The sequence below is a fragment of the Urocampus carinirostris genome, chromosome 3 (genome assembly GCF_059441175.1).
Source record: "Urocampus carinirostris isolate Australia breed hairy pipefish chromosome 3, RoL_Ucar_1.0, whole genome shotgun sequence".
In the NCBI taxonomy this organism is placed as follows: domain Eukaryota; kingdom Metazoa; phylum Chordata; class Actinopteri; order Syngnathiformes; family Syngnathidae; genus Urocampus; species Urocampus carinirostris.
This window is the reverse complement of record NC_142351.1, coordinates 63374450-63399497: the sequence shown is the minus strand read 5'-3', so window position 1 is coordinate 63399497 and position 25048 is coordinate 63374450. Positions and strand designations below refer to the sequence as shown.

The following is a 25048-nucleotide window of genomic DNA, read 5'->3' as shown; positions in this document are numbered from 1 at the left end:
TCTAACTTAGAAAAAATATTAAAAAGAAAAAAAGTTATAGAAAAAATTGTCCAGGCGATACACTACTTCAAACCCTTCACCTCAAAGGCAACAAGCTATGACACTACCAATGAACCAAAGGGCAAAGCAGCTCTACCAAAGTAAATAACCATCTAGACATGTGCATGATGCTGTCCTTATACTACAGCCAGAACTGAGATTCTAGGTGCAATTGCGGATCCCATTTTATGTGATAATGGGATAACTGGACTGCTCGAAATTAAGTGATCATTTAGATCAAAAGACATGACTATAGAAGAAACTGCCTAAGCTGTACAGTACATCCATGTCATAGACAATTGACAAGCATGGTGTACATCATTCTCTCCACGTTATGGCGTAATCAAGTAAATTAATCACCTTGAAGCCCCCTGCTATGTGTGAAACATTTCCCTGCAGCGCTTCACTGTTCTATGGCGCTTCATTTTACCACCCCTCGGTTTGGGAAAGCGTAAAACTACACCAATGCTCGGCCTCTCAGGATACCTAGTATCAGATTTCGACCAGTTTAAAGCTTAAAGGTGCAGTTTGTAATATTTAGTGCCTCCTAGTGGAACACAACATTGGGCCCCATCTTCTTCTTCATCTTAAAACTTTATTTCAGTAAAAGAAAAAAAAACATTGATTTGAATACTAGGCAGAAATGCATGAACTATCATACCAATGTTGTTGTTTTTTATCAAAAAAGAAATAGAACGAGAAATTCGCAATTATTTCACACAGTGGAATCCCAACTTAAGTCCCCGCCATGTTTGTCTGGCAGGAAGCCTACACGCTCTGAGGCACTGGCCCTCACTGGTACCAGACAACACGGTGCCATCTATTGGTGAAATATTACACATTGGGGCTTTAAAATGTAAGTAAACAAATACACCCACACACACAAAAACTGAAGAACTTCAACGTGCAAGCAGAGAATGTCCAATTTTAGTGGGTTAGCAATGTGCACTGTGCTAGTCTCATCGCGTTTGAGGGCGGGGCCTACCCATCGTTTTGTGTCTTATCGTCCAATTACAGTACACTTTACTGTGGCTGCTGTCCAATCACGAAACAGAGCAGATATCTTTCCGTCCCAATATTATGTTGTCTCTCTGTGGCCATTTTCTAGCTTCCGTTCGAAATAAAAACATTGAAGTTATTAACGGCATCGATTCATCAATTTGTTGAGCCTTGGTTTAATAAAACTCGGTAAGTTGTCGTGTTTTACTTTTTTGATGTTTTGCTTGCGATGACTGAACTCGCAGACCGAGAACTTGCTAGCATGCTAACTGGTTAGCATGTTTGCTAAAAGACCGCCTACGTCATTGTTAAATATTTTCATATCTTGTTACAAGCAGTTAAGCAGTCTTTTGCAAGGGTTTCATGTAGTTTCTCTGAAATGTATTGCTCATTTTTCAATGTAAAGTTAACCACAGGCAGAAGGTCACCTGGGTGCACGCTTGTAGGAAGTTGCGCAATTATTTTTAATGATTCGTTGATCAAATACGACATTGACGGTGATTTCATATACAGTAATACATATTGAGACTGCAACGAGTTACATTTCACCAAAACCAAGAAACTTTCAGAAAAACAAATGTGTGTAAAGTCCACCTAAATAAAAAAAAACTACAAATTTCCGGTGTGACCTTTTCAATGTTGTTGTTAAATCCACCTTTTAAACTGCTTGTTTTAAATTATTTCTTAAAATTTGACAAAATCTAAAAGAGTTTCGCGAACTGACCCAAATGAAATTTACTAACTATAGTGTTGGTGCAGGTTTTTTTTTCATTTATACGATTAGCATTGTTTCACAGTTGCATTCCAATGTGCTGAGTCATTTACATTTACACACTAATTGTGCACTGAAATGGATATTAACGCTAAAAATGTGGAATGCTTGGATAAAAATGAAATATTGAAAACAAATAATAAATGAATTAAATATTTTTTTCCACAGGATTGCTACAAAATGTTTTATTTAAGGTAATAAAAAACGGACACACACATTACTAGATGTTGATTTTAAGTGTATCATTTGATACAAATTTTAAAAGACAAATGGGCATTTAAGTACTTAAAAAGATAGTCAGATAATAAGTTGTCACAAAATAAGCATAACATTTCAGGTATCTAAAATGAAATCACACAAGAAATTTTAATTCTCCTTTGATACTTTAAATGGTGTCCGTAACATTATAATATTGTACATGATGAAGCCATCTTCTGGCTAAAAACATCATTGCATCCTCTGTTAAGGTCCTTTGGTTGCACGTGCAAGTATGTGAAATTTTTAGATGTGCTTGGTTAAACTACAGTATTTTTTGATCTTTTGGGGATTGAGTTGGAATTCGGACTGTATTTGAAACGATCCTTTTCTTATTTTCACCATTTCCCTCCTATAATAAAAGAGCATGTGCGCAATATCACTGCCTTCTGTCCGCCAGCATAATGTGCTCAGTGGTTGGGAATCAGAGGGTAAAAGTAAAAATATAAAGGCTCCTATAACTCAGTCTGGCATTGTTTTAACAAACTTAATAGAGGAAATATTTAAGATTTGCGTAAATAAAAAAAACCTTTCAAATGATTCTTGGTTAAATGTCGCGTCACATCAATATAATATTCTTGAGCACATTATTGTGACTCAATTAAAGTACTTTGTTATGTGTATCAGCTTCTTCATGCTGGTGAGCAAAGACTGAGATTAGTGTCATCACTTACAGGATGGATACAGAGCGTCGGTGAGTTTTGTTTTTCTTCCTGAATGAGTGGAGCTGTCAGGCAAGTTTTCTTAAATTTCCTATTTGTGTTGCAGGGGAGGCAGAGAGGATCGCATTGGGCGTTATGGCAACAACCACGACGACCGAAGTTTTCAAGACATGGACTATCGTAGTTATGGCCGAGATGAAGAGGCGATAGAAGCAGAAGATGGCAGGCCATATGTCCACAATGAAACAAATCCGTGCATTGCTGAAGTCTTACCGGGGCGTCTTCAAGATCACAGAGGTTTTAATCAGAAAGGGGACGTCGGTCATAAGGCTGAGGGACTCCTGTGGCCTCCTTACCCTCAATCTTCAGTTGACGTATTCAACGAGGAGATGACTAAGAGAGATTTTGAACGTCTACGGACTGGGTCAGAGCGAAGAGGGAACAATAGGAGAAATTTGGCCGAAAACTCCGCTCGAAATTTTGGCAGCGGCGAAGAAAACTACGGTCGCAGAGGCAGCGTCCGACCTGAACAGCTCGAGCACGGCCCAGACGACGGACGACCTTCAGCAATGAGACAGGTGAGCCTCTAAAGACTGGAGCTTCTACATGTTGCTTATATCTAATCCATATTTCAGACGTTTCCAGATGAGCCCGAGGAGCACCATCATAGTAGTTGCGAACCAGATCTGTCTCAGGATGACTTGGATCTAAGAGACCCGGATTACCGAGCCGATCTTGACCATAATCAGAGGCCCAGCAACATTATAATGCTTCGCTTGCTGCCACCCAACGCCACTGCCAATGAGGTACAGTGGTATGGAAATGTAGCGACCCTTCTGGTATTTCACACTCTTCTGCTACAAATCACCATCAAAAGTGATCGGGTATTTATCAAAATCACAGACATGAAAATACATTGTCTGCTTTATCTAACACCACCCAAACTTTCATAGGATTTGAGGGCAACTGGTACTCTGGTCCGCATATTCGATGCCACTTCTCTGAAGGAAATGTGCCTTTCCATATTTTGATGTGGATGGCAAGCAAACAATGAAAACAGGGGGAGGAATAAACAACGGAAACCTCTCACTAAAGACACTTGGAGAGCACCACTCAAAACATTTAAACAAGATTAGTGTTGGTGTGCTAATTTGTGAGTTTTTTGTTTGCATAAACCCAAGTGGAACTTAATAAAGTATTTCTTTCCTTTGTTTAAAATGCAGTGATTAAAAGTCACAATTTTATGAAAGCCTGGCTGATCTGCAGCTCCAGTAAGAATCGAGTTGAAGTTATTGATGTCAAAGAGGGGGCCACAAAATCTTAAATGTGATTATTCAGTCACTCTTTCCTCTTCCTTCTGTCATTGTTTGCATGCTATCCTCATTAAAATGTGAAAATTCATATCTTTTTGGCTGTTTAAGTTAAAGCAGACATATTTCTCTTTGTGTCTCCTTTGCTGAAGGTTCAGTTACTTATTCCTCCCCTTGTGTCATTCTTTGCATTACATCCCCATTAAAATATGGAAGCCTTTAAACATTTGGGTGGTTTAAATTGCTTTCTGAGTCTTCTTTGGTAGAGGGGTTAGTTGCTTATTCCTCTCCTTTATTTCATCGTTTACATGCTATCCCTGTTGAAATATGGTAATGTTTTAAAAAAAAAGTTTTTATTTTTTGTTAGGCATACCGTGTTTGTTTCATCTGTGATTAAAACCAAAATCGTATTATGTTTTGAAGCTGATACTATTCAGAAATGTGAAAAATTCCAAAAGCTTTGCATACTTTTCATGCCAACTTATGTCTATGTCATGGAGTTCTCTTCCCTCCTCACGGGGATTTTTTAAATGTCTACAGATCTGGGCGATACTTCAAGAACAGGATATCCAACCCAAAGAGGTTCGACTCATGAGGAACAAATCATCAGGTGAGAGAAGTTGCCTGTGTTCTCTTTGTGTTTTTGTTTTTCGTCGAGACTCCTTAACCTTTTAATTTTATTCACGATACTTTTGTAGACTTTTATATATACTATAGAGTATCAAACCTACTCTGAACTTTCGTCTCATGTATTCAATATGGGAAAAACCCTTTATGATGCAATTCGGCACTCACCAAATATGTGTTTGTTATTAGCGAGTCTTCCAATCTCATCTAATCTTGGAGCAAGCCTAGTGAGGAACAATCCATTTACATATCAGCTCTCTTAATGCAGAAGTTATCATTACAGATTTTCCAAAAATAATTACAACGTGTGGACCCCACTTGTTTGAAAAGTTTAACAATAATGATTGTATTTAGGGACCAGAAAGCAAACACAAAGTTCAATCTGTTTTCAACGTAAGATGAAATGAGATAACTTCCTGCAGCACACCAGACGAGGTCTGATGGCACAATATTAGAAAAACTGGTTTGAAAACCACTGCCCCGAGTTACTGAACTCTATAATTCAGTGAGTCTCTCCCTCTTTTTTGTCTTTTTTTTTTTTTTTTTTTTTGCGGCCCCCAGCAAGACACGGACCTTGCGTCCTCTCACCTCGCAGAAATTTTTAACATCTGCCTGTCAAGCCTCTTCATTCCAAGGGAGAGCGGTTGTTGATTTTTTTTTTCTTTTTGTTAGTGCTGCTGATACAGGGTCTCTCTCTCCTGTGTACACAAAGCACTAACCCCTCACTGCGTTATGTTGTTGTTGTTATTCGGTAACCATGGCGCCGGGCGGTGTCCAGGTCAGAGCCGAGGATTCGCCTTCGTCGAGTTTAATCTCATACAGGAGGCCGCCCGCTGGATGGAGACCAACCAGGTCACTCTCCCATACACACATGACACGCACATACACGCAAATGGGAAAAAGGCAAGTTTACTACTGTCACGTAACACACCTGCTTCACCTTTGAAAGTAGCATGTCGCTGGCTCGCCAAGGAGTGTTTTGTGTGACTGACGGAGTGGTCATTTTTACGTCTTATTCATAAGTGGGAGAAAAACTAGTTCAGAAACCGCTTTTTGCCGCATTTGCAATACTGATTTGATGGAGGAAGAAAAATAATTTATTTCCTCTCTTCTGTTTAAAGTCAGATCTGTGGGATGGAGTTGTGTTTAATATTTGGAATAGCAGCAGTCGGGGGAAAAAGGATGTTTTATTTTAACTCGTAAAAATTACAACCTGTTCATAACATAATTGTAACAAGGATTAGAAGATGCGTTGTTAATTTAGAAATACCTATCAAACTGGTCGCATTATGAGTCCCTAAATCTATAAACAAATGTTTCAATGTATTGCAGATGATCTTGAAAAAAAAAAAGAACCTTTAGCATGATCCACTCAACATACCATGACCTTCACAAATGTCCAAAAACTATTGTGCCATTCAATTTTAGGTCAGTGTTTTTCATTTCCTAAAATAAGAATTTAGGTTTATATTCTGTAAAAAAAAAATAATTAAAAAAGCCAAACTTGCAGTGTCCTAAAAAAATAGTTAAGAATACTTTGTGCTCTACTGGCTTTTTCCACGACTGCTATTATCCTGAACGCTTAAAGATACATAATAATATTGATCACCCGTGGACTTTGTGACTGTATATTCCTTTTTTTTTTAAACTATATTCTACTTTGTTGAGAGGATGGAGAGAGGTCAATAAATAGTGGATATATAGTGACATCATTCAATATTCTTTCCAAAAAGCTGAAGGTTGCCATTTTGTATTCTGTCTTTCAGTCAGGTTTCTTTCTTTCTCTCTCTCCCTCGTCCGCTTTGTTCATTCTTTGCAATGAGGGCCTCACTCAGATGCGTGTGGCCTAATTCTTTCCCACTATCATCCACTGTAACCCTTCCGTCTGTCTCTTTCTATCAGGGCATGCTACTGATTCTTGGACATCGAGTGACTATGCACTTCAGCAACCCTAAACCACGAGCCAATGAGGACTGGCTTTGCAGCAAGGTTGAGTACAATAGCATAAGTGTGTGACTATCATGATGTTAATGTTAAAAATATCCCAACAGTGTGGAGTGCAAAACTTCAAAAGGAGGGAAAGGTGCTTCAAGTGTAGTGCGCGCAAGTCAGGTAACACCGTAGTGATCTATGTTGTTTCTGGTACAAGTTGTTGTCATACAATGAGAATGTTTACATGCAGGGAATAATTTGACAGAATACAGTGAGACCTCGGTTATCGCGATTAATGGGGACCAAAACCACCCGCGATACGTGAAAATCCGCCAAGTAGCGGCGCACCTTCCAAAAAAAAAAAAAATATATATATATATATATATATATATATATATATATTTTATTATTATTTTTTTAGACCCGGTTAATGGGGACCAAAACCACCCGCTAAAAGTGAAAATCTGTGAAGTGGTAGTAAAAATAAATCTCTTCTCGTTATCTGCACCGCTTATCCTTATTAGGGTTGCAGGGGGGCTGGAGCCCATCCCAGCCATCTTCGGGCAGTGGGCAGGGGACACCCTGAACTGGTTGCCAGCCAATCGTAGCTGCAAATCACATTAGTTCTCGCAGCTAGCTGCGTTCTTCATCGACGCACGAGCCGAGTGATCCACCGCTAAGAGTCGTACAGCTGGGCGATTTTACGTCCGCCCGGGACGATCGGAGACAAATTCACAGGGTTTATACTTGTGCCGCACCGTGGGTGCCGTTCGGTCGCTCCCACGAGCGAGCCCCTAACCTGCGGCGCAGGTACCTTCGGGCGCGATACGCACGACACTGGACAAGCCGAGCGGGTCGGGCGCTTGGCGCGGAGGCCGCTCTTAGCGGCCCACGCGCGCGCTACACGGCCCTTAATGGCTCCGGCCGACGGATAGGCGGCCGCGGGGGAAAGGGGTAGGAGGGGGGACCTGTGGGGTTAGGGGGGCGGTGAAGCGGAAGCCGCACCGAAACCGCGCGCCGGGAAACGAGAACGGCGCGCCGTGCTAGGGTCGTCGACCGAGGGGGATTCCCCAGTTACGGGACCGCCGCGTGCAGACGGCCGCCTGTCGTCGCCCCGTGCTACTGGGGTCGTCGGACGAGCGGGGGTAGCCCGATCACGCCCGCCGCCTTTTCTTGCGTCGCACCGTGTGACGCCGCGTCCACCGAACTCGCTCCTTTGTGCGGCCTGGGAGTGAAGTTTTCAGTAATGATGTGGCTCCCGTTTCACCCTTTGTAATTGAAATATTGGCTAACGCCATGTACATGGGTTATTCGTTTGTCTCCAAGCCTGTAATCAATTCATCCGGATTGTACCAGTAATCCAAAATTCAGTTTTCAATCTGATTTCAATGTCAATGGAATATTAACTCTCTTTTCAGAAGCTGAGCTCAAGTTGCCCCGTGTCAACATTGACTCATCGCCCGGTCTGCAGGACGGAGCTCCAGGCTTGCTTCCCCTACCCTCGCCCTCGCATTCCTGCGTGTCAAGCAGCCATTCAGGTCAAGTTACGCATCAGGGGGATTTTGCCAATGACAGTAAGTTAGTCTTAATAAGTCAGATTCTTCAAATTATTCACTAACTCGTGTCTTTCATCAGCTTTGATCATCAGAAACCTTGGAACACATACAACAGTGGAAGCCATTTTGTCTTCTTTAGCCTCGTTTGCCACCCTTTCACCTTCCAATATTCGCCTCATCAAGGACAAACACACCAATCTTAATAGGGGCTTTGCCTTTCTGCAGCTCTCTACAACAGTGGTAAGCAGGGATGAAAGCCGTAGGCTCATCCTCCTGCGTTCAAAATTATGCCCCGTAATTTCGATGAGCCAATAGTTGCTGACGTCACAGCTATCAGCCCGATAGGTAATGATGATTACAGTATTCTTCGGACTCTCTGGAGCACAGGTGTCAAACAGGCGGCCCGCGGGCCAGATCAGGCCCGCTAAGGGATTGAATCCGGCCCGCGAGACAACACTCAGAGAAGCGCAAGAGAAAAACAAGCTGCAGGTTGAAATATGTCCACTTGATGTTGCCAAAGCCAGGTGCCTCGAACAAAGACACTGTACTTGTATTTCTCTCTCTCTGTCTCTTTCCTTCTCTCTGTCTCTTTTTCTCTTTCTTTGTTGCTCTTTGCCTCTTTCTTCATACCCTTTGCGCTTTCTTTTCCCTTTTCTCTCTTTTTTCCTTCTGTCTTCATACCCTTTGAGCTTTCTTTTCCCTTTTCTCTCTTTTTTCCTTCTGTCTTCATACCCTTTGAGCTTTCTTTTCCCTTTTCTCTCTTTTTTCTTTCTCTCTTCATACCCTTTGAGCTTTCTTTTCCCTTTTCTCTCTTTTTTCTTTCTCTCTTCATACCCTTTGCGCTTTCTTTTCCCTTTTCTCTCTTTTTTTCTTTCTGTCTTCATACCCTTTGCACTTTCTTTTCCCTTTTCTCTCTTTTTTTCTTTCTGTCTTCATACCCTTTGCGCTTTCTTTTCCCTTTCTCTCTTTTTTTCTTTCTCTCTTCATACCCTTTGCGCTTTCTTTTCCCTTTTCTCTCTTTTTTTCTTTCTCTCTTCATACCCTTTGCGCTTTCTTTTCCCTTTTCTCTCTTTTTTCTTTCTCTCTTCATACCCTTTGCGCTTTCTTTTCCCTTTTCTCTCTTTTTTCTTTCTCTCTTCATACCCTTTGCGCTTTCTTTTCCCTTTTCTCTCTTTTTTCTTTTTCTCTTCATACCCTTTGCGCTTTCTTTTCCCTTTCCTCTTTTTTCTTTCTCTCTTCATACCCTTTGCGCTTTCTTTTCCCTTTTCTCTCTTTTTTCTTTCTCCATACCCTTTGCGCTTTTTTTTCCCTTTTCTCTCTTGTTTTCTTTCTGTCTTCATACCCTTTGCGCTTTCTTTTCCCTTTTCTCTCTTTTTTCTTTCTCTCTTCATACCCTTTGCGCTTTCTTTTCCCTTTTCTCTCTTTTTTCCTTCTGTCCTCATACCCTTTGAGCTTTCTTTTCCCTTTTCTCTCTTTTGTCTTTCTCTCTTCATACCCTTTGCGCTTTCTTTTCCCTTTTCTCTCCTTCTGTCTTTCTATTTCTCTTTGGATTTCTTTCCTCATCTCCCTTTCTTTTCCCCATCTCTCAAGACTTATTATCTTTTGTTTCTCACGCTCTGTCCCTCTTTTACTTTCTTTGTTCCGCCCTCTCTCCTTTTCCCTCCCTCTTTCTCTTATTTCTTTATCTCTCTTTTTCTTTCTCTTTAATCTACTAGTCCGGCCCCCGAGAGAAGTTTTGTTCTATCTTGTGGCCCCCGAGTTAAAATGAGTTTGACACCCCTGCTCTGGAGGATAATTGCATAATTAGGAAGGGGAAAAAAGTATAAGTCGCACTCAGAATAATTTGGCTGAATATGTTCTTACGGAATATGAACGTTACATGATTGACATGCCTCTCAATTTCTGTTAGGAATTGAGGTATTTCTACTAACTACCATAAATAACATACTTATCAAACTATTATTTTCACTCCAGATCACAAAATCCAATGACACGTGTCACTCACAGTAAACAATATGCTGCTTCCGGGTCTACGTCGCTTACGTCAGACTCATCGTCACCTCCGCTTTCCGCTTTTCACTGTTTACAGCTGTAATCTGCAGAGTATGATTTTCAGTTGTTTACATAAATTAGATAACACTTTTGTGCAAGTTGAAAATATTTTCTTCTCACGGGGGGACATTTCTTGAAACGGCAAGGTTAAAATGATCGTGACAAGTGTAGAGCACCTTGTTGCAGTTAGGTGGGGAAAATAACGTGAAATGATATACCTAGTAATAATGCATTAATAATTTCACATACAAGTCTCACCAGAGTACTTGGGCAACCCCGGCCAAACCATGAAAGAAAAAAGCTGCGAATTATAGTCCGTAAAATACGGTAATCGAAAATATGGACAGTGCGTTTGTTTTTATTTTCTAAATATAGCATGCATTAAAAAAAAATCGCTAATCTGCATTTCTACCGGTCTTCAGAAACAGGATTTTAGCGGGTGTCAGTAAGAAAAAACAGTACCATGTCCTCTGGGTTTTTCAACAGGAAGCATCTCAATTGCTGCAAATCCTGCAGGCTCTCAAGCAGCCTGTTTCTATTGATGGAAAGGCGATTTCGGTGGAGTTTGCAAAAGGCTCCTCCAAGCGGTAAGCACATGGGAAAGGTAGAGTAAGCATCATTGTGAAGGTCAAATTATGAATACACTTGAGAACATTTGATGCGAAAGCTCCAGCAATCGTATTGATTTTGTTTTAGAAGGAATAATAATTATAATTGTATGATTGTTTTGACTATTATTGGCTTCAAAACCATTGGAAACATTGACGGGCTTCAGCGTCATAAAACCATTCTTACTGTTGTATCTTGCTTTGACTAAGTTGAATAATGAAATGTTGCCGCTGTAATGTGATAGACATATCTCATATTTCTCTTTTTATTTTGGGGCATACTTGCATATTTTACATTGTAAGCATTACATTAAAGCAAAAAATGACAGCGATGCGGAATTTTCACATGCAACAATATACAGACACTCCCCCATTTACCAACATTCAAGTTACAAAAACGGTAGATACCAAAAAAATTCCGGGATGTCGAAAAATATCCAGATATTGCTGTAAGTTAGATTTTGTATTGTGCACCTTTCTCCAAGCACAGGACAGTACTGTAGTGCTTCTTTCTGTCGCCGGCGTGTGGCGCTGTGAGAGCTCACCCAGCATCCACCGGCTTTCTCTTCCTAGTTCGTGTTTAAACATACTGTACTGTATCTCCAGCGCACTAAGAACTTTGACGTTTTTATTGTTTAATACCTCGTGCATCCATTTAATATGGTTGATGTAAAGTGTAAAGAAGAAGCGAGCCATTTCCTTTTAAATGAAAGTGGATAATTGAAGCGTGATGCTGTTGAGAAAATGGTTAGATAGCTTTTTTTCGGCCATTTTTTACCACTGAGCAGGAAGTAGCCTAACTCTTGAAGCCCATCTTCCAAAATTAAGTTAAAAACTTTATAGAGTATATTATTTTATGAAACGTTTTTTTAGTACAAAACAATACAGGTTACTTATACAAACCTTAAACATACAAAATATAGCACATAAGCAACTTATAAACAACTTAAACTTAGGAACGATCGTCCAGAACCTAACTCGTTCGTAAGTCAGGCAGCGTCTGTACTCAATAACATTCTTACCCCATTAGATGAAACTTTTGCTCATTTTAAGTATTTCAATTTATTTTTTCATTGAATAGGAACAATATTTAAAATGAGTAAAAGTTTTACATTTCATGTCCTGTTTAAAAAAAATAAAAAACCTAAAATAAGAAATTACCAAATCTCATTTAAAAAAAACGTCACAACAATATGAACTACGAAAAGATATTTAAACAGAATAATGATCTGCCATTTGATGTATTGCTTGTTTTATATATATTTTTAAAGCCCCAGTGTGATCTATTCGAACATTAGATGACACTGTTGTATGGTGCGAGGGAGGGCCAGTGCCACAGGGCACAGCAAGGCGGCTAGATGCTGGACAAATATGGCACCGACCTCAGTGTGGATTTCACTGTGTTAAAGAAATACATTTCATGACCAATGATGTTTTTTTTTTAATATAAAATATAAACATTGAAATGAAATCAGTGTCTTTTTTTTCCTACAACTGAAAGAAGGGGGGTTTTGTACCACTAGGAGGTACTAAATATTACACACTGTCCCTTTAATCATTTTTTCAGGATTATTTTCGTTTTACACCGGAAATGTTGGTTTATATAGTTAGAATTAAACACAAATTACACAAAATAGAATTTCAGGCCTTGCCTTCATGAATATATTTTTTCTCTCTTTGTCAGTGACGGATATATGCCAGATGGCGGCCGGGTTAGCGCTGCAATGGTGGCCAGCACTGCTATCGCTGCTGCCCAGTGGGCTGTCACACAGGTAACATGAAGCTTTTCCGTCAGGTTTTTGTGTTCATCAGAGATGTCCAAGCTTATCAGAAAGCGGGCCGGATTTGGTAAGCTGAAAATGTGTAAGGGTCGACTATTCAGCCTGGCATTCTTTGAAAAGTCTTTAACAAATTTACCCACCGTGAAAGATTTGCAGTTCTTGGTGATGAGCGTCGCAACCTCATAGCTTGCCTTTGTAGCATTTTCATTTGACTCGCAGGATCTCGTTAAAAAGCACTGCTGTGCCGTTAAAACAGCTCTTAGTTGCTTCACCCTTTCACAGCGTTTGTTTCCAAAGCTTGTCGTAGTCTGCATGTTTCGTCTGCCAGTGCCTCATATCATATTGTTTGAAAACAGCTACAGTCTCTTTGCAAATAAGGCAGACGCAGTTGTTTCAAATTTCCACTTGTCCTAGAAGCGGTGGCCCTAACAGTTAACTTTCCTTTTTTACTTGCTGTCGCCATGTTGGGTGGGCTTAAATTCTCACAAAAAGCCAAGGGCAAGGTGGCTACTGCCTTCATCTGGTGAAATTGTGATATATTTTTTTCTGTTGTTTTTTTTATTTTTTTGTACCTTTGTATTTTATTCTGCTGTCAACATTACTGGCGGGCCACATATTGGTATTTTCATGACAGGGCCCGTGGGCCAGTAAAAATTTTGTGCGCTATAATTGGCCCCCAGGCTGGACTTTGGACATGTCTGGAGTTATTTTTTTGGGGCATTTCCTGTAAATGACATTACACAGGCATTCCTGTGATCTGAAATAAGCTGACAACTATGCAAACTGCCATTTTCCCCCACAAAAATGTAACAATTTGAGGTAACATTTTGTATGTTTTTTTTCAAGTGTTTGTGCTTTGTTCTCTTTAATTTAGAATGCACAAAATGGTTTAGGTGGAGATTATCGAGAGATGTACCATCAGGGTGCTGCGATGGCGTACAAGCAGGACGGGCACGATTACACTGTACCAGATGGCTCTCTTTTTCAAATCCAGACAAACCCGAGGCTTGCTTCCTTGCCCGGTCCAGGGGGACCCCTGAGAGGGATTTATTCGAAAGCGGCTTCATCAGGTTTCTACTCCAAGCTTGGATATTTCATTTACAGTATTCCCTCGTCATTTTGTGCTTCGACTTCCTTGTACCCTGTACTGTATTTTTTGTCTATTAATTAGTTCCAGTGATATATATGATACTTCACAGAATTATGGCGTCATTTTGCAAGCGCCTTTACACTCAAACCAATTGGAGAATCGCCTTCTGTTTTCCTGGCGCTGATGGGATGAATCCGAATGAATCATGATTAAGATTATTGGCAATCAAATGACCCAGAAAACGTGCCATTTATGGGCATATCAATTGTAGAAATGGGCGGGTCAGGCATGAGTGAAATCATAACGCAAATGGATGTAGTTCCCGCATATAACTTTTGACATTAAATAAGGATTTAATTCATGTCACTCACCAAAATCAAAGTACCCTGCTTGTTTGCTAGACAAGTGTATTTCATTTCTGCATCTTGTCTGTTAACAAGTTATGCTTGTAGTACATAAGAAAATCAAATAGAATTGTACTGGAGAAATAAACCAATTAAATGAGGCTTTAAAGTGAGCAAGCCATAGTTGGGTGTGATTTGTCTGTCCAGAGTGCTTAGTGACATCAAAATATCCTGGTTGAGGGAAACTGCACATGCACAGTAATGCGCACAAGTAAACCGATTGTGATATGGTATAATTATTGTAATAATATGTGTATTTATGGTTCTTTGTGGAAATGTACTTCATACGGGAGGTTGTGGAACAGATTATCCGCAGAAATCAAGGGAATACTCTTATTACTTTGAATGTAATGGGCGTGTTTTTATAACGTAACTTTTTGACCTAATGCAGCTGCAGTGATACCAGGAGGGGTTACCGTACAGCAGTCTCAGAATCCGGCTTCTTCCTCTCAGGTACTGTTTGCCTATGCCAATTTAATACATGGTATTAAATATGGATGCACCAATATTAAAATATTGGGTCAAACTGAAGATATATAGTGGCTTGCAAAACTATTTGGCCCCCTTGAACTTTGACCTTTTGCCACATTTCAGATTTCAAACTTCAAGATATAAAACTAATTTCTTGTGAAGCATCAACAATAAGTGGGACACAATCATGAAGTGGACCACACTTTATTGGATATTTTAAACTTTTTTAACCAATAAAAAGCAAAAAAGTGGGTGTGCAAAATTATTCAGCCCTTTTACTTTCAGTGCAGCAAACTCTGTCCAGATGTTCAGTTAGGATCAATGTTGATCTAAATGACTAACAATGATAAATAGAATCCACCTGTATGTAATCAAGTCTCTATAAATGCACCTGCACTGTGATCGTCTCAGAGATCTGTTTAAAGTGCAGAGAGCATCATGAAGAACGAGGAACACACCATGCAGGTTCGAGATACTGTTGTGGAGAACTTTAAAGCTGGATTTGGATACAAAAACATTTCCCAACATCCCAAGGAGCATTGTGCAAGCAATAATATCGAAATGGAAGGAGTATCAGACCACTGCAAATCTACCAAGATCGGGCCGTCCCCCTAAACCAGACATGGGCAAACTATGGCCCGCGGGCCATATACGGCCCGTTAGTCTTTTTAATCCGGCCCGCCAAACATCTCCCAGTTATATCAAAAAATATACCAGCGAACCTTGTTCATTTACTTTCCCCTGTAATGCCCACATTTCCCCAATAGATGGCGTGTTTGAGTATTTGCCCCCTTTTCTTTGCGCTTAAGCTTTTCCCAGAAGAAGCACTCTCCTCAGTTTCCGCGGTAAAGCTTTCTCCCTTCTAAAAACAAACATGAGTTTATCAAAGAAAAGTCGACAGTGAGTGCAGAGTGTTTAAAACAGAATGGACAACAAAATATTTTTTTAAAGAAGTCCGATCAAAGGCTGTATGCTTGATATGTCAAGAAAGTGTCGCGATTTTTAAGAAGTACAATATTAGCTGTCACTTTGCTACGAAGCATTCAATTATGCCAGCAAGCTGTCGGCGCAAGAACAGGGAGCTACAGCTGAGAGATTGGCGGCCAATTTACTGTCCCAGCAAAAAAAATTTCACCGACAAACTGCGCTTCAGGAGTCAACTACCAAGACAAGCTTTTTGCTGCCATTCAAATTAGCAGCAGCTAGCAAGCCTTTCTCCGAAGGTGAATGTTTGAAAGACTGCATGGTGGAGACTGCATGTGTTCTGTGTCCGGAAAGTCGAGGCAATTTCGAAAAAATCAGTTTGTCACATCGGACTGTGACTCGCCGTGTGGAACTAATTGATGAACATATAGCTAGCCAGCTAAACAAAAAGGCAGAGTTCTTTCAGTTATATTCACTTGCACTGGATGAAAGTAATGACATGAAAGACATAGCGCAGCTCCTAATTTTTATCCGAGGAATAAATGACAGCTTTGAGATAACGGAGGAGTTATTGACCATGGAGTCCCTGAAGGGAACAACGCGGGGAGAGGACTTATATGACAAGGTGTCTGCTGCAATCAAGAAACATAAACTACCTTGGAGTAAACTTGCCCATGTCACGACGGATGGATCACCAAATTTAACAGGAAAAAACGTTGGGCTGCTGAAATGAATCCAGGATAAAGTAAAAGAGAAAAACCCTGAACAGGATGTTATTTTCCTTCACTGTATCATCCATCAGGAATCACTTTGCAAGTCTGTATTACAGCCTTGTCATGTTGCAAATCCAGTAGTAAAACTTGTGAACTTTATACGCGCAAGGGGACTCCAGCATCGTCAGTTCATCACGTTCCTGGAGGAAATTGATGCGGATCATCAGGACTTACTTTACCACTCTCGTGTCCAGTGGTTAAGTTTGGGCAAAGTGTTTCAACGCATTTGGGACCTGAAAGAGGAGATTGGCGCATTTTTAGAATTCAATGAGAAATCTGACGAATTTCCTGAGCTATGAGACCAGAACTGGCTTTGTGATTTTGCGTTTTCTGTGGACATATTTTCACACTTCAATAAGCTGAATGTGAAACTGCAGGGGAAAGATCAGTTTGTGCACAACATGTACAAACATTTAACAGCGTTCAAATCTAAGCTCATTTTATTCTCCAGACAAGTTGCGAACACATCTTTCACTCATTTCGCCACATTTGACACTCAAAAAGAGGCGAAGCGATATGCAAAGAATTACAGCAAATCACTGGATGACCTGCACAGAGAATTCAGTCCCCGGTTCTCTGATTTTGAAAACATTGATGAGTCACTTCAGCTCGTGTTTTGTCCCTTCTCACAAGACCCGGAAACAGTACCACATGAGGTGCAATTGGAACTGATCGATCTTCAGTCTGACGCCACCTTGAAGGAAAAGTTAAGTTCACCACTCTAAAACTTAACGACTTTTATGCTTCACTGAACGAAGCCACCTTTCCAAACCTACGGAAGACGGCACAGAAGGTGCTGGCCTTGTTTGGCTCGACCTATGTATGTGAGCAGACATTCAGTATTATGAACATTAACAAAGCCCATCACAGATCCAGGATAACTGACCAACACCTCGGATCTACCCTGAGAATCGCCACTACAAAACTTACTTGAGACTTTAATGCACTGACAAAACAGGGAGATCAACAACACTTCCCACTGAAACGGATGGTGAGTTTTCCTGCTTCGTTTATTCAACTGAAATGTATTTAAATTAAACATTAATAGGTCAAATCCTGTATGTAATTTCTATAACAATCCATTTGTTCTTGGCTCAGCCCCTCTGTCAAATTTGAGAACTCATTGTGGCCCTCTAGTCAAAATGTTTGCCCACCCCTGCCCTAAACTTTCAGCTCATACAAGGATAAAACTGATCAGAGATGCAGCGAAGAGGCCCATGATCACTCTGGATGAACTGCAGAGGTCTTCAGCTGAGGTGGGAGAATCTCTCCATAGGACAACAATCAGTCGTATACTGCACAAATCTGGCCTTTATGGGAGAGTGGCAAAAATGAAGCCACTTCTTAAAGATATCCATAAAAAGTGTCGTTCAAAGTTTGCCACAAGCCACCTGGGAGATACACCAAACATGTGGAAGAAGGTGCTCTGGTCAGATGAAACCAAAATCGAACTTTTTGGCAACAATGCAAGACATTATGTTTGGCATAAAAGCAGCACAGCTCGTCCCCCTCAACACACCATCCCGACAGTCAGGGGGGGGGGGGACACACGATGGTACAAACATTCTCTTGGGGGCCGGGTTAGTAAATAAGAGGGAAAGAAGACTAGAGAGAAAGAAATAAGAGAAAGGAATGGAGAGAAAAAGAAAGGGTGGGACAAAGAAAACTCATCAAATGGAAAGAAACAAAGAGAGGAGACAAAAATGAAATGATCTGCATTTATATAGCGCTTTTCAAGTCAATGACTTCCCAAGGCGCTTTACAATGTGCTCCACATTTCCCAATAGCGGCCTTGCAGCCATGTAAGGCGTTAACCTGCTTATTGGGGGTATTAAAGGTTCAGTGTCTTACCCAAGGACACTTCGACAAGTAACATCGACGAGCCAGGATTCGAACTGGGATCCCTTTGATCCCAAGACGAGCGCTCTACCTCCTGAGCTACTGCCGCCCCCAAAAGAAGGAGAGCGAAGGGAGAGAGAAAATGAAAAAAAGGAAAAGAGCAAAAGAAGACACAGAGAAAAAGAGAAAGAAATACAAGTATAGTGTTTGCGCGAGGCGCCTTTCTTGGGCAACATCAAGTGGACATATTTCAACCTGCAGCTTGTTTTTCTCTTGCGCTTCTCTGAGCATTTTCTCGCGGGCCGGATTCAATCTCTTAGCGGGCCTGATCTGGCCCGCGGGCCGCCTGTTTGACACCTTTGCTCTAGCCCATACTCCTTTCCCTCCCGTTCTCATCTCTCTTCTACCCACCCAGCACCTTCTGATTGGATAAGCTTCGGGGACGGAGCCACAAATTCAGCTAACTTGCCTTGACATGCCTGTGTCTGATAAGAAAGCATGTTTGTGATAAAGATGGAACGTAAAAAGTGGAAGTTAACCTGCTTTATAGAAGCACATTTTGGTTTAGACTGATATGTTGTGTTATGTTATGTTAATATCTTTTCATAAGATCAGTTTGGCCATCAAGTGTGCGTGTTTTTCATTGAGAGGACCACAAAAAGCATCCTAATCAATCTGGCTCTAAATTAGAAGTGCCCACACTTTTCAATTTGACAGTTCATTGAAATTTTGATGCGCACAAGTTGCTGCTAAACCTAATTGTATTTACGGCTGGGTCAGTTTTTGGTTAATGTGAAAAATATTTTATGTTGTGTTAAAATTCTCATGTATTTACTGTAAAATGTTTCAGAGAGCTATTAAAGTTCTATTTGAATTTATAACAAATATAATTTGTTTCTTTTTTGCATTATTAAACATTTATTACGCCAGAAAAAGCTTTTACAACTAATGAATTTTGGCTCCAAATTACTGTATTCTGCCTCATACTAAAAATTGGTATAGAGCAGGGGTGGCTAACAAGTTTGACACAAAGAGACGAATTTTTCTAAAAAATGATAATAAAATACAATCATAATTAAAAAAAAAAGTTTTTTTTTTTTTTTTTAAGCATTTTTGAAGGGGCGTCGCTACTTCGCGGATTTTCACTTTTCGCAGGTGGTTTTGTTCCCCATTAACCGCGATAACCGAAGGATTACTGTATTTCCCATAACACACTCCTCTCCTTACAATACAACAAGTATTGTTCTTGTGTTGATTTCAAGGAAAGTGTCCACCCTCAATACACACAAAAAAAAACTAAACATGAAGCATAGCAAAGAGCCACAGTCTATAGAACATATGATGAGGCAAAGAGCCGCATTCTTATTGGCCAAAAGCCGCATGCGAATCTAGAGCCACGTGTTTGCCATCCCTGGTATAGACCCTGAGAAACCCATATGGGTCGATCCCTAATCACAACATTGCTCTTTCTGGAACTATTAAACATGTTTCTTTTCATCCAAAACTGAAAATGCACCTTTGATGACGAAAATTTTTATTGCTCAAATATTGGTGCATCCCTTGCATTAAATTGCTTGAGCTGAATCACCCACTGTGTCACGTACTTCGTCTAAAAGGTTCAAATTGTGGGAAAACCACAGCCAGCTTCTTCCAGCCAGCCTGCCACACCTGGCACTGCACATGAGCTCCAGAAATATCGTATGTACTTCCTATTTTGCTTTGTGTGTCTCTAAATGCAGTACATATATATATATATATATATATATATATATATATATATATATATAAAATTATAAATAATTTTAGCTGTGCCAGATGTGACCACGTACCAATATGATGAAAGCTCGGGCTACTACTATGACCCACTGACAGGACTTTATTATGACCCCAATTCTCAGGTAAAAAGTGTAACAAATAAGAATTTGAAATTGTGTGACATTGCTTACCTTTCACTTACTTTTCCAGTATTACTACAATGCTCACACACAGCAGTTCATGTACTGGGAGGGCAACAAGCACACGTACCTTCCTGCAGCTTCTGAGCAGGGGAAAATTGAGCAGTCGAACACAGAAAGCACTCCTGCTGGTGATCAGGCAGTCGCCGTGGACGGCAACAAGGAGAAAAGAGATAAACCAAAGAGCAAAACCGCACAACAGGTCAGTTTTTTTCTGTTTTGTGACGATTACAACTGTCACTAACAAGTCAATTTATTTTATAAATGCTTCTATTGACCCATTTGTGTCGATAGATTGCCAAGGACATGGAGCGCTGGGCCAAAACCCTTAACAGACACAAAGAGAACATGCGTTCGGCTTCCGCTTCGTCGGCGTCCGGTTCCACGGATCGCAGAGAGTCTGCCACTGCTGACGCAGGCTATGCCGTTCTGGAGAAAAAGGTGTCACGTGCTTGTGCATAACAGAGTTATCAAATTATGATCATAACTAGAGATGGACTGACATGGGTTTTTCATATTGTTAACCGATATTTGGAGCGGACCGCTTTAAAAATTTCCCTTAGGATTTTTTTTATAATGCAAAAAAACATGAATATTATGATTTCGTTCTGTATACACGTGTACTAGAATGACAATAAAGTAGATCTGAATCTGAATTAAAATACAATTTTAATGGATCTCTTAAACCTTTTAAAGGATATACGTGATAATTTCAACACTGCTAACATAACTAGTCTTTGACTTAAACCAAACACTTTGAGTCTCAAACAATTTATTTCCAAATGAGAGTGGAAACTTAAGTATTTGGTCACCTACAAACAAGCCAGATTTCTGTCTGTCAAAGAGGTCTAACTTATTCTAACGTGGCTCCACTCGTTATCTTTATTAATGGCACCTGTTTTAACTCATTATCAATATAAAAGACACCTGTCCACAACCTCATTCAGTCACACTCCAAACTCCACTTTGGCCAAGACCAAAGATGCCAGTCGGAAGGACATCAGAGACAATTGTAGACCTGCTCCAGACTGGGAAGACTGATTCTGCAATAAGTAAACACCTAGTGTAAAGAAATCAACTCAAATGGGAGACATACAAGACCACTGATGATCTCCCTTGATCTAGGGCTCCATGCAAGGTCTTACTCCTTGGCATCAAAATGATAACAAGAACGGGTCATGGATCTAGTGAATGACCAAGAAAGGAGCTGGGACCACAGACACAGAGGCTAATTTCAGTGACTCAAAGCCTGCAGTGCCAGACGTGTCCCCTCGGTAAAGCTAGTACGCATCCAGGCCCTTCAGTGGTTCGCTAGAGAGCATTTCAATGATCCAGAGGACTGGGAGAATGTTATGGTCGGATGAAGTAAAATACAACTTTTTGGTAGAAATCCAGGTTCTCGGGTTTTATGAGGAAGATGACTAAATTGCATTGGAAGAACACCATACCCACTGCAAGCATTGGGGTAGAAATGTATTGCTTTGGGGCTGTGCTTCTGCAAAGGAACCAGGGCGACTGATCTATGTAAAGAGAAAAATGAACATGGCTATGTTTTGAGAAATTTTGAGTAAAATTCTCCTCCCATCAGCAAGTCCATTGAATATGAGACATGCATGGGTCTTTCAGCATGACAATGATCCCAAACACGGAGTCAGGGCAACAAAGGCGTGGCTTCGTAAAAAGCATTTCAAGGTCCTAGAGTGGCCAAGGCTGTCTCCAGATCTCAACCCAATAGAAAATCCATGGAGGGAGTTGAAAGTCCGTATTGCCCAATGACTGCTCCAAAACATCACTGCTCTAGAGGAGATCTGCAAGGAGGACATAAGCTTGTAAAGATTTATAGAAAACCTTTGGCCTCGGTTATTGCTAAGAAAGGGTAAATAAAGTACAATTAACTTTTGATATTGACCTTATACTCATTTTCCACCATGATATGTAATTAAAATATTTAAAAATCAAACCATGTGATTTTGTGTTTTCCCACGATTTACCCATGTTGACAATTATAGGCCCCACCAATATTTTTTAAGTGGAAAAACCTTGTCGGTCGACTAATAACTATTAATTTGCCCCACTTTTGTATGTTTTGCAACCTTAAAGTGTAGTTAAGAAAAGTTATCAGTATTGGTCTCCAGAGGTAGGATTTTATCGGGTATCAATAGGAAGAAAATTGTCTATTTTGTAGTCTTACGTGAATCTCATTGAATGTTTTTTAATTCTCCAGGGGGCGCTTTCAGAACGGCCTCAAATGTTTCTGGACCAACTCAGACACTCGGAAGTATGCCATTTTGATCGCTTTTTCATTATGTCATGATTTGCCGTAGCTTCATATGAATAATGTGTCTTTATTTATCTCATTTTTATTTTCGTGTAGACTCCTACTCTTCAGCACCTGGGTCTGGTTCCAGCATACAGCGGGGAAAGCGACAGTGAAGAAGAAGGAGGCGAAAAAGAGGAAAATGAAGGCAGGATGACCGACTGGGAGAAACTGGCCTGCCTGCTTTGTCGGAGACAGTTTCCCAGTAAAGAGGCCCTACTTCGGCACCAACAGCTCTCTGAACTACACAAGGTTGGTTTACGGCAGTGGTTCTCAAACAGTTGAGCGCAAGTGTCAAGGGGAGAGCGGGCCAGTTTGACTTTTTTTTTTTTCCCTCAGAATAAAGTGCAATTGCATTTCCAGTACACTAGGGGGCAGTGGCATTCTCAGTGACAAGTGACATTTTTTTGTCTACAGTTAGCCTCCATCCAGTGTATTAAGTACACAGTATAAGCATTGAGTGTGAAGTGTAGCCGGCCATCAAGTGACCCCATGAAATTAATAGGTAACACGGATGCAGAGACAGGCGAAAAGAGACTGGACAAACACTGGATAGGGTTCCTTTTTTTTTTTTTTTTTTTTTTTTTTAAATTAAACTTTTAGAATTAATTTATGGAGGTTTTCCACCTTATGATGCTGCTCTTTGGTGGCCATGTTAAGTACAACAAATGAGCACACCTTTCCTTATCCAAGCTGTGCAGACTTTCATTCCATGCAGTTTCTTTTAAAAAATAATTTTATTCATTTGCTAAAGCAGTATTTTCTTCTGTTTTTTGTGATATGCATCATTATGATTACAGTGGAACTAATATCTATCTTGGACCATTACTGCATGAAATTAAATGTCTCAAATGCATAAGGTGATTTGTTTGATATAGAATTAAATTTTCTAATCCTGTTTCCATTTAGCAAAATCTAGAACAAAAACGAATGCAGGAGGCTTCAGGAAAAGAGGTTAGTTGTGCATTCTCTCGGTCAGGATGTCACAGATGGCATTGATTTATACATAAAACAATAACACACATATTATTACAGAGACAAACTGATGGATTACAAGCTCCTAATTCCAAGAGGAGGAAGCTCAGTGCCATGTAAGCATACCCCTTTCATCCTTTTTACTTTGTTGTCGTTTATGGTGAAATCCTCCTTTAATCATTTAAAAATCTACCGTTCACATATATTTTATAAATTAAACTCAATATATGACCTGTTGAGGTGTTTAAATACTAATTTGCAGCTGTATCACACAAATAAATCGTTAAAAAAAATCATGAATTGTGATTTCTGGATTTTTTTTTAGTTCAACTGGTTTTAGTATATCTCTCGCACAGTGGACATGCACCTTCATGATTTCTAAGTGGGAGAAATGGCAAAATAACAGGGTGTTCAAATACTTATTTTCCTTACTGTATAAAGCCTTGCGATTCACTGCTTTACAATGTGTTTCAAATTTACACATTCACACACACACACACACCGATTGAAGCAACAGCCATGCAAGGCACCTTACCGACCTATCGGGGCCATAAGGGTTTCAGTGCCTTGCCAAAATTTTACTTAAGGCTTTAACTGAACTTTATTTATTATTTGTTTTATTTTTAGCGGGCGTATAGTTGTGAGACAAAATACGTAGTCACTAACATCAGCCCGATAATTATCATTCATCCCCAAAGACGAGATTTCACTTTGTATTTAATTTATAATCTTACCCATGTTTTGACACAGGGATGGGATCACAGGCTCAAGCCTCGGTGCCAGAATGCTCCAAGGAGGTGTGAAAAAAGGATTTTTGTTGCGCAATATGCAAACGGACTGAGCTGAATGAACCCTGTTTGACTGATACCAGTCAATTTTGGCTAACTTCACCTTTGTTGCTTTGCACCAACCATATCCTATGATGGGAAATTCCTTCTACAGGATGCCAACCTTTTTTTCCCCCAATGATGCCAAGTCTCCATAAAGGGTATTTTCTGACCACAGATTATGCACCATGGTTTGTTTTTGTTTGAATGCTTTATGACTTGTCATTCAGTGAAAGAGTCTTTATTGTACAATATGGTTTGTTTACTATGTATACATTCATGCTGTCATTTAATTTTTGTGGTTTCACTAAAAGAAAAGCCTTTTTTGTGTGCAATTGGTCAAAAATTTATTTTTAAAAATAAGTGTGAATTTACTTCAACCTCCATGTGCATTTTGTTACGTATCAAGGGTCCTTTAATAACAGCTATGTAGCCTGCAGACCAGATCTGATAAATCGCACACCACTGATTGCGATATTTTAGGAAATTTTATTTATAACTTGAATCAGAAATCATTGACAATCACTTTTTTAAAGTATGTGATCAATTCTTATTAGCCTATAATATGTACCCCCGGATTATGGTGTTAAAATAAATTTTCTGTTTGTCAATTTCCTTGTACTTGACATACAAGGAATCAAAATCTTGTTCGCACACTCTCCCATGCACAGAAAAGGATGACAATTAAGTGCTGATGCACAGAACACTCCTGACTAGGGATAAGGGGAAATAAAATTGCAAGTAACATTTCGGCTCATACTGGAGAAATACAGCTGACATTTAAGAGGCGACATATAGTCAAATGTTCCAAGCAACCACAGTAGTGTCAGTAATATAATAAAAGATAAAATAGGAAAAAAAGCAATACAATCAGCAGGTG

The 25048-nt window shown here is 40.1% G+C and overlaps 1 protein-coding gene and 1 pseudogene across 2 annotated transcripts; one reads left to right on the top strand and one right to left on the bottom strand.

The window, feature by feature from the left end:
• Positions 1-1083: 1083 nt before the first annotated feature.
• On the top strand, positions 1084-24503 carry rbm10 (RNA binding motif protein 10). 2 transcript variants are annotated; one of them, XM_088332920.1, is made up of 24 exons: positions 1113-1227; positions 1979-2004; positions 2693-2759; positions 2834-3305; positions 3363-3533; positions 4578-4647; positions 5443-5516; positions 6567-6653; positions 6716-6776; positions 8015-8170; positions 8232-8392; positions 10691-10791; positions 12497-12584; positions 13468-13663; positions 14479-14540; positions 19711-19792; positions 19901-19992; positions 20060-20251; positions 20344-20490; positions 22274-22327; positions 22424-22618; positions 23276-23320; positions 23402-23457; positions 24092-24503. In XM_088332920.1, exons 3-24 carry the CDS (start codon positions 2743-2745, stop codon positions 24180-24182), a joined length of 2670 nt encoding a protein of 889 aa, XP_088189046.1. In that variant the 5' UTR covers positions 1113-1227; positions 1979-2004; positions 2693-2742; the 3' UTR covers positions 24183-24503. The 2 variants fall into 2 exon arrangements, with proteins under 2 accessions (XP_088189045.1, XP_088189046.1); XM_088332919.1 differs by lacking the exon at positions 1979-2004 and having other exon boundaries at positions 1084-1227.
• LOC148370409 (5.8S ribosomal RNA) lies at positions 7136-7281 on the bottom strand (annotated as a pseudogene).
• Positions 24504-25048: the final 545 nt, after the last annotated feature.